The sequence below is a fragment of the Salvelinus namaycush genome, chromosome 12, assembly GCF_016432855.1.
Source record: "Salvelinus namaycush isolate Seneca chromosome 12, SaNama_1.0, whole genome shotgun sequence".
In the NCBI taxonomy this organism is placed as follows: Eukaryota; Metazoa; Chordata; class Actinopteri; order Salmoniformes; family Salmonidae; genus Salvelinus; species Salvelinus namaycush.
This window is the reverse complement of record NC_052318.1, coordinates 34,627,991-34,638,226: the sequence shown is the minus strand read 5'-3', so window position 1 is coordinate 34,638,226 and position 10,236 is coordinate 34,627,991. Positions and strand designations below refer to the sequence as shown.

General features: G+C 42.1%; 1 protein-coding gene across 1 annotated transcript; it reads left to right on the top strand.

Annotated features, from left to right (window-relative positions):
• The first annotated feature begins 4,714 nt into the window (after positions 1-4,714).
• Positions 4,715-5,746, top strand: LOC120057504 (cysteinyl leukotriene receptor 2-like). Its single transcript, XM_039006103.1, has one exon. It carries the CDS (start codon positions 4,715-4,717, stop codon positions 5,744-5,746), a length of 1,032 nt encoding a protein of 343 aa, XP_038862031.1.
• Positions 5,747-10,236: the final 4,490 nt, after the last annotated feature.

The following is a 10,236-nucleotide window of genomic DNA, read 5'->3' as shown; positions in this document are numbered from 1 at the left end:
CAGGAACCCCATTGTAAACCTGTAGTTTGTATTGAAGAGGGCAGTCCATAACCGCAGACGAAGGATATCAAGGATCTGGAAAGATTCTGTACAGATGAATGGTCTAAGATCCCTCCCAATGTGTTCTCCAACTCATAAAACATTTTAGAAAAAGGCTCGCAAGGGGAGGGTGCTGGAGTAGGGGATCAAATAATTTAGAACAACTTTTTAAAAATGTTTTTATTTGTATTACTTGTTCAACTAAATCTCTTTCTCTGAGCAATTGTATAAGTACTTTTATTTGTTGTTACATACAATATACAGTTGAAGTCGGAAGTTTACATACACCTAGGTTGGAGTCAATAAAACTCGTTTTTGTCATGAATACCACCGAAGGTGGCTCCCCTTCCTGTTCGGGTGGCGCTCGGCGGTCGTCGTCACCGGTCTACTAGCTGCCACCGATCCCTTTTTCCTTTTCGTTTGTTTTTGTCTAATTGTTTTCACCTGTTCCTTGTTGGGGTTTTGGGATGGGTGTTATTTAAGTTCGTTTAGCCCGCTGGTGTTTGTGCGGGCTTGTTGTTATTTTTGACGTATGTGGTCTTTGTGTTCTTTTGGGTTTTTGCTGTCCAAGTTTTTTTTTAGTAACTATGGTTTTGGGTTTTGTTGCACCTGTGTTTTGGGCTTCACCCATGATTTTAACTGGTTACTAGCCGAAAGGACATTAAAGCGTTTTTCCCGTCTACCTTCTGCTCTCTGCGTCTGACTCCACACCCATCACTCTCCAGACGTTACAGTTTTTCAACCACTCCACAAATTTCTTGTTAACAAACTATAGTTTTGGCAAGCCGGTTAGGACATCTACTTTGTGCATGACACAAGTAATTTTTCCAACAAATGTTTACAGACAGATTATTTAATTTATAATTCACTGTATCACAATTCCAGTGGGTCAGAAATTTACATACACTAAGTTGACTGTGGCTTTAAACAGCTTGGAACATTACAGAAAATGATGTCATGGCTTTAAAAGCTCCTGATAGGCTAATTGACATAATTTGAGTCAATTGGAGGTGTACCTGTGGATGTATTTCAAGGCCTACCTTCAAACTCAGTGCCTCTTTGCTTGACATCATGGGAAAATCAACAGAAATCAGCCAAGACCTTAGAAAAAAAACTGTAGACCTCCACAAGTCTGGTTCATCCTTGGGAGCAATTTCCAAACGCCTGAAGGTACCACGTTCATCTGTACAAACAATAGTATGCAAGTATAAACACCAAGGGACCACGCAGCCGTCACACAGCTCAGGAAGGAGACGCGTTCTGTCTCCTAGAGATGAACGTACTTTGGTGCAAAAAGGGTAAACCAATCCCAGAACAACAGCAAAGGATCTTGTGAAGATGCTGGAGGAAACGGGTACAAAAGTATCTATATCCACAGTAAAATGTGTCCTATATCGACATAACCTGAAAGGCTTCTCAGCAAGGAAGAAGCCACTGCTCCAAAACCGCCATAAAAAAGCCAGACTACAGTTTGCAACTGTACATGGGGACAAAGATCGTACTTTTTGGAGAAATGTCTTCTGGTCTGATGAAATGTTTGGCCATAATCACCATCGTTATGTTTAGAGGAAAAAGAGGGAGGCTTGCAAGCCGAAGAACACCATCCCAACTGTGATGCACGGGGGTGGCAGCATCATGTTGTGGGGGTGCTTTGCTGCAGGAGGGACTGGTGCACTTCACTAAATAGATGGCATCATGAGGGAGGAAAATGATGTGGATATATTGAAGCAACATCTCAAGACATCAGTCAGGAAGTTAAAGTTTGGTTGCAAATGGGTCTTCCAAATGGACAATGACTCCAAGCATACTTCCAAAGTTGTGGCAAAATGGCTTAAGGACAACAAAGTCAAGGTATTGGAGTGGCCATCACAAAGCCCTGACCTAAATCCTATAGAAAATTTGTAACCAGAACTGAAAAAGCATGTGCGAGCAAGGAGGCCTACAAACCTGACTCAGTTACACCAGCTCTGTCAAGAGGAATGGGCCAAAATTCACCCAACTTATTGTGGGAAGCTTGTGGATGGCTACATGAAACGTTTGACCCAAGTTAAACAATTTGAAGGCAATGATACCAAATACTAATTGAGTGTATGTAAACTTCTGACCCACTGGGAATGTGATGAAAGAAATAAAAGCGTAAATAAATCATTCTCTCTGCTATTATTCTGACATTTCACATTCTTAAAATGAAGTGGTGATCCTAACTGACCTAAAACAGGGAATTTTTACTCGGATTAAATGTCAGGAATTGTATTTGGAGTTTAAATGTATTTGGCTAAGGTGTATGGAAACTTCCAACTTCAACTGTATCTCAATATTTGTATTATTTATTTTATACAGTCTATTTTGTTTTATTTTTTGCACCTTACATAAATTAAATTAAGTATATTATTTTTGCATCTCGGCCTCTTTGGGCTATTCCTTTTCATTATCCCTTTTCATTATCCCTTTTCATTATCCCTTTTTATTGCCCCTTTTCATTATCCCTTTTCATTATCCCTTTTTATTGCCCCTTTTCATTATCCCTTTTTATTATCCCTTTTCATTATCCCTTTTTATTGCCCCTTTTCATTATCCCTTTTTATTATCCCTTTTCATTATCCCTTTTCATTATCCCTTTTTATTGCCCCTTTTCATTATCCCTTTTTATTATCCCTTTTCATTATCCCTTTTCACTATCCCTTTTTATTATTCCTTTACATTATCCCTTTTTATTATTCCTTTTTATGATCCCTTTTCATTATCCCTTTGTATTATTCCTTTTCATTATCCCTTTTTATTATTCCTTTTCATGGTTTGAGTGCAAGTACCTTTTGAACTCTATTTTTCTCCTACGCACCACCCACCTTTTCTTTTTAGCCTGAGCGCAAACCATCAGACTGGCTTTCTACCAGTGGTGTAAAGTACTTAAGTAAAAATACTAGTTCTACTTAAGTAGTTTTTAGGGTACAGTATCTGTACTCTACTTTACTATTTATATTTTTGGCAACTTTTACTTTTACTTCACTACATTCTTAAAGAAAATGATGTACTTTTTACTCCATACATTTTCCCTGACACCCAAAAGTATTCGTTACATTTTAAATGCTTAGCAGGACAGGAAAATGTCTAATTTACACACTTATCAAGAGACCATCCCTGGTCATCCCTACTGCCTCTGATATGGCGGACTCACTAAACACATGCTTGGTTTGTAAATGACGTCTGAGTGTTGGAGCGTGCTCCTGGCTATCTGTAAATTAAAAAAACTAGAAAATGTGGCTGTCTGCTTTGCTTAATATAAGGATTTATTTATTATTTATACTCTTACTTTTGATACTTAAGTATATTTTAGCATTTACATTTACTTTTGATACTTAAGTATATTTAAAACCAAATATTTTTAGACTTTTACTCAAGTAGTATTTTACTGGGTGACTTTCACTTTTACTTGAGCTATTTTCTATTAAGGTATCTTTACTTTATGTACTGTATGACAATTGGGTACTTTTTCCACCACTGCTTCATAGTCCTTTTTTCTCATCTTTATCAAGGGATCCATTAATTGTGGACCTCATTGCAGCTCAGTATTTGTATAATTTATTTTATACAGTCTTTTTCTGGTCATCTTTATCAAGGGGTCCAATAAATAAAGGGTAAGTGAGAAAAAGGGTAAACAATAAATGCGCACGAATTGGCGGGAGTCAGTTCGTAGTGGAGAGAGACCTTCCTCCAGCATGTCTTCCCCACACAATGACAACTGTATATTCATTCCATTTATAAACAGTCTCAGCCATATATCAAATGTTATCTGAACTTCTACAAAGCCACAGCCTTGTCATAAAAACATAATTGAACAAAAAGTTGCATAGCAGTTGAATAGCCTCAGTGAACTGTTTACAATAGGAAATTAGGTACATTTGGACTTGGAGAGCAGCAGTGGTAGAATTGTGAGACAGCAGAGGAAGTCACGGCCTGAGTGAACACTGAAGGCATTGTAGAGGTAAAGTGATTGCACTCATTTCTCTTTGGCTTCCTCTAAACATAGCTCAAACACACATCTCTCAGTGGACACGGCCATCAGAAGACTGATTCAACAGGGTTCACTGGACTGATGACAAGTATGCAACAGTATTGGACCACAGAGAGAGGTACTGTCAACTTTCTCATGTTTATTTTTGTTCTACTAGAAATTGAACATGGTAGCCACGGAACCAAAACAGCAGAGAAGTTGAGCCTCACACTTAGTTGTTGTGGAAATTGACCTACTATGCTGTTTACTTTCTTCATCTACATTATATCGATGAGTCTAACTGTAATAACATGTGAAAAATCCTTCCTGTAAAGTGGCTCTGGCTATTTTTGTTAGATTTTTACATGGATTAAAATGACCCATTAGTAAACCTCTTTTTCTATCACTCATACTGTTGGTCAGTTTTGTAAAGTAACCAGAACATCTGATAGTAAAGTGAATATTTATGCCCTCTATTTATGCCTCTCTAGTGGCTGTAAAAATGTATACAGGCAGCATCGGAAGAGGAGAGGACCATAATTAAATGCCTCAATATAATGTAGTGTTAGTTTTCACTTTTCAGTCTCTCTATGCTGTCTTTTTACCTTCCAGCACACACAGTACATTTTCCATACCTTTGTCTCCCTTCCTTTATTCAAAGGTCTAACTGGAGGCACAGACAATATGAGTCTGGAGTCAGGGATGAGTAATCTGACATGTGATTGTCCCATCGACAGCTTCAAGCGCAGTGTGTTTCCTGCTACGTACCTGCTCATCTTCTTCCTGGGCCTAATAGCCAACAGCGCCTCCCTCTGGGTCTTTCTGAGCATGTACAGGAGGAGGAGGAGCATCACCATGGTCAACCTGTACATGGTGAACCTGCTGATGTCTGACCTCATGCTGGTGTGCTCTCTGCCTCTCAGATCAGCATACTACCTGCTGGACTCCCATTGGCCGTTTGGGGACCTCACCTGCCGCCTGGTCTCCTACGTATTCTATATCAACATGTATGGCTCTGTCTACTTTCTGCTGGCCCTGAGTGTCCTCCGTTACCTAGCCGTATCACACCCCTACACCTTCATGAGTCTGGAGGGTGGATCCTGTGGTTGGGGAGGGTGTCTACTCATCTGGATCTTTGTGTCCCTGGCCTCTACACCCCTACTGAGTATTGGGACTATCCAGGAGGGGGAAGAGCAGACCCGCTGTCTGGAGCTGGGCAGCAGCTTGGGCACCATCATCCTTCTGAACCGTGCTGCCCTGGTGGTGGGCTTTGCCTTGCCCTTCACTGTCATCTCTGTCTGCTACATGTGTGTGCTGCTCAGCCTGAGGCAGTGTAGGGCTGGGGTGGAGGGGATGAGGAAGCCCTCTACACGAAAGTCTTGTGCCCTTGTCATCCTCGGTCTCTGCATCTTCCTGATCTGCTTCCTGCCCTATCATGTGGTGCGAACCCTCTTCCTGGCAGCAGAGCGGAATGCTCAACTAAATGGCTGTGAGGATTCTTGCAGCTACCTCCAGGGGATTCGGAAGGCTGCCGTGGTAACGCTCTGTCTTGCAGCGGGTAACAGCTGCCTGGACCCGTTCCTTTTCTTCTTTGTGGGAGAAAACTTCAGAGATTTCTGCACAAAAAATTGTGGGAGGCAGAGTAGAGTTATTAACAACACAGAGAGACCAAGGATTCAAGAGCTGCAGCCCATAGAATTAACAGTCAATTTATAATAAACTTGACACTTCAAGCTTATCAAAAATGTTGCATTCACTTTCACGTTCAAATAAAATGTACACCTAGTCTATGGATGGATGATTTGTAGTTATAAAATTCCTGTAGAGCCAAATTGTTTGTGGATTTATAATTATGGGACCATTGAAAATAGGTTTATGATGAGACTAGGCCTGGGTCTTCTTCAAAAATGGTGGCTTTTTAACCAGCAGACTTTTTTAAACGATTGAACTTGTTTTTTTAGTTAAAACCCCTTAACATTATAAATCAACATATATTACAGCTTAATGTATTTTGATATTTTTACTACATTAAATAAAAAATGAATAAATAAATGCCTGCCTGCTGAAAATCTTTGCCAGTGCGTGTGTAGGCAACCTGCCCCTCCGAAGCATGGTCTAGTACAGTGGTTCCCAGCCTTTTTCATTTACTGTACCACCTACGAAATTTTGCTCTGCCTGGAGTACCCCTGAAGTACCCCCTAATGTGCATTTTACCAGTAAGCCTATAGTCTCATGAGTCTTCTCAAGTACCCCCTGTGGATAGGCCAAGTACGCCCAGGGGTCCTAGTACCCCTGGTTGGGAACAACTGGTCAAGTAGTGTGATTCAGAAATTAGGGAGAGAGATTTTTTATTAGAGAAGAATGGATTAACCTTTTCAATGCTAGTTAAGGAAACCATAGTTATCATGTTTCACATTTGATTTATTAACTACAAAAAGGTAAGAAGTGTTTTTATTTTAATTCTGGTGCTGCTCTGCACACACATGCTTGTTAGCTAGCTGGTCCAACATTAAGCTAACTCTATGAAGTTCAAAGACATTCAAAGTTATTTCATAGAAGCCTGTAGGTATAATTCTGTGAGCCTAATTCAGATAATGCATGTCATAACAACAAGATGCCCAACGCTTCAACCCAAACCTCCTCTACCCTCTCTCTGTCTCTCCCAACCCGCAAAATGTCACTCGCATCTCGCACCCTACACTCGTCTGTCTAATTCATGTTAATAGCTTGCCCGCTCCATAGCAAGCTGCTCTATCTGGACTGATTGGTGAAGTAATTTAATGTTGAGCTCAATGTATTTTTTTTATTGATTTCAGAGATTTAAAAAGGAAGAGTTAGCAACGATATAAACCGTTACTTTTTTGGGGTTCAACCCGGTTCAGAACTTTATTCTGCTGGTCGGAACAGTGGAACAGAATAAAAATATATATATTTTCACAACGAAATTATTGGAAAATAACATAGGTTCCAACCCATGAACACCAGTGACACATCTTAAGGCCTCGCATGAAATGATAAAATGAATCATCAAATTGCTAACATTTGAAGAGAAAGTGCAGACTCTCCACGTGGTTTTCAAAACAGCCCCACCAACCTGGACTAACATAGTAAATGTAAATCCATTGACACTCCAATTAGTCTGGTATGTTCGTTTCGTCAGTGGTGAAAAAAGTACTCAATTGTCATGCTTGAGTAAAAGTAAAAATACCTTAATAGAAAATATACCCTGCCTAGTGGTACGTTCCGTTGAGTTTTGGCATATGAGAAGAAAATAAGCGACTTTTTAGCTTCAGCTAACCATCCTAAAATCTCATTAGAAATTAGGTGTACACAAGCACCATTGTGAGAAGTGATAATCTTCTATTTGTAATAATAATCATAATATGTGATGAGTATGACTATTAGGCGTAGGCAACAGATCTTGATGAGATGTCATTTAAAGCGATTGGAGCGCCCTTCGTGGTGCTGAAAGGACAGCTCCAGGATCGTGCAATGATGTGAGAGAAGTTCAATGGAACTGTAGGTTGTCCCGGTAGTCATAGGCCTGCATCTGTTTGCATTTGTTTTATTGGATAATTATATGGAGAGTTGAACAAATTGCTGTCTTTAATACTGAACAAAATATAAACGCAATAAGTAAAGTGTTGGTCCCATGTTTCATGAGCTGAAATAAAAGATCCTAGAAATGTTCCATACGCACAAAAAGCGTATTACTGTAAGGCCTGGGTGTCGGAGTGTGAAGTCAAAGCGCAGGAAACAGCAGGTGCAAATACAAATGTTCTTTAATGAACACGGACAAACTAGGCCACCCTACTAACACACTGGGTGTACTTCTTAACCAACCCCAGACACGGGGGAAACGAACACAGTCCAGTAAACACGTAGCACAAAACCAACACCGCTACTTACAAACAAACAATCCCGCACAAAGAAACGTGCGGGCCGGCTGACTAATAAGCCCAACTAATTAACCCTAATACAAAACAGGTGAACCCAATAAACACATAGGGAGGGGGAGAAAAGGATCAGTGGCAGCTAATAGGCCGGTGACGACGACCGCCGAACGCCACCCGAACGGGAAGGAGAGCCTGCCTCGGACGAAGTCGTGACAATTACTCCTAAAATGTGTTTACATACCTGTTAGTGAGCACTTATCCTTTGCCAAGATAATCCATCCACCTGACAGGTGTGGCATATTAATAAGCCAGTTAAACAGCATGTTCATTACACAGGTGCACCTATGGCACTGTGCTGGGGACAATAAAAGGACACTCCAAAATGTGTAGTTTTGCCACATAACACAATGCCACAGATGTCTCAAGTTTTGAAGGAGTGTGCAATTGGCATGCTGACTGCAGGAATGTCCAACAGAGCTGTTGCCAGATAATTTTATGTTAATTTCTCTACCATAAGTCACCTCCAACATTGTTTTAGAGAATTTGGCAGTACGTCCAACCAGCCTCACAACCGCAGATCACGTGTAACCACGCCAGCCCAGGACCTCCACATCCGGCTTCTTCACCTTCGGGATCGTCTGAGACATGTCACGCCAACAAGTGATGAAACTGTGGGTTTACACAACCAAAGAATTTCTGCACAAACTGTCAGAAACCGTCTCAAGGAAGCTCATCTGCCTCCTCACCAGGGTTTTGACCTGACTGCAGTTCGGCGTCGTAACCGACTTCAGTAGGCAAATGCTCACCTTCGATGGTCACTGGCACGCTGGAGAAGTGTGCTCTTCACGGATTAATCACAGTTTCAACTGTACCGAGCAGACGGCAGACAGCCTGTATGGCGTTGTGTGGGCGAGCGGTTTGCTGATGTCAAGGTTGTGAACAGAGTGCCCCATGGTGGCAGTGAGGTTATGGTATGGGCAGGCATAAGCTACGAACACAACTGCATTTTATCGAGATACCGTGTCGAGATCCTGAGGCCCATTGTTGTGTCATTCATCTGCCTCCATCACCTCATGTTTCAGCATGATAATGCATGGCCCCATGTCACAAGGATCTGTACACAATTCCTGGAAGCTGAAAAAGTCCCCGTTTTTCCATGGCCTGCATACTCACCAGACATGTCACCCATTGAGCAGTTTGGGATGCTCTGGATTGATGTGTACAACAGCATGTTCCAGTTCCCACCAACATCCGCAAAACTATTGAAGAGGAGTGGGACAACATTCTACAGGCCACAATCAACCGCCTGATCAACTCTATGCGAAGGAGATGTGTCGCGCTGCATAGTGCAAATGGTGGTCACACCAGATACTGACTAGTTTTCTGATCCACGCCCCTACCTTATTTTTAAAGGTATCTGTGACCAACAGATGCATATCTGTATTCCCAGTCATGTGAAATCCATAGATTAGGGCCTAATGAATTAATTTAAATTCACTGATTTCTTTATATGAACTGTAACTCAGTAAAATCTTTGAAATTGTTGCATGTTAAATTTATATTTGGGGGGGTGGCTGTGTCCATGGGGGGAAGTAGTGGGGGGAGTAGCGGAGGGAATGTACATAGGGGGAGTAGCAGGGGGTAGGGGGGAGCAGGTAGCTGACTAGCGGTGGCTATTCAGCAGCCTGATGGTCTGAGGGTAGAAACCTTTGGCCAGTCTTTCAGTTTTTGCCATGATGCTTATGTAGTGCCCGCATCTGAGTAATTGAAGCAGGGAGAACATGGCATGGCTTGGGTGGGACAGGCCAAATTTCTTCAGCATCCTGAGGTTGAAGAGTCGCTGTCGTACCTTCTTCACTACGGCATCCGTGCGAAGATGAGTAGGCCGAGGAATTTGAAGTTATTGACCGTCTCCACGGCGGACCCATTGATGAGGATGGGGGCGTGTCCAGCCTGGTTCCTCCTGAAGTCCACAATCAGCTCCTTTGTTTTGCTAACATTGAGGGAGAGGTTGTTTACCTGGCACCACGCCGTCAGAGTGCCTATCTCCTCCCTGTAGGCTGTCTCGTCGTTGTTGGTGGTCAGGCCTACTACTGTTGTGTCGTCAGCGAACTTGATGACGGAGTTGCGACTGTGTGAGGCCACTTAGTCATGGGTATACACAGGATACAGGAGGGGACTCTGGACACACCCTTGTGGGGCCCCGTGTTGAGGATCAGTGTCGAGGAGGTAATGTTGCCTACCTTCACCACCTGGGGGCGGCCCGTCAGGAAGTCCAGGACCCAGTTGCAAAAGGGAAGAGTTCAGACC

Bases quoted from the DNA above. Each gene is read 5' to 3' on its own strand.
- LOC120057504 (XM_039006103.1), top strand. From the start codon at position 4,715: ATGAGTCTGGAGTCAGGGATGAGTAATCTGACATGTGATTGTCCCATC.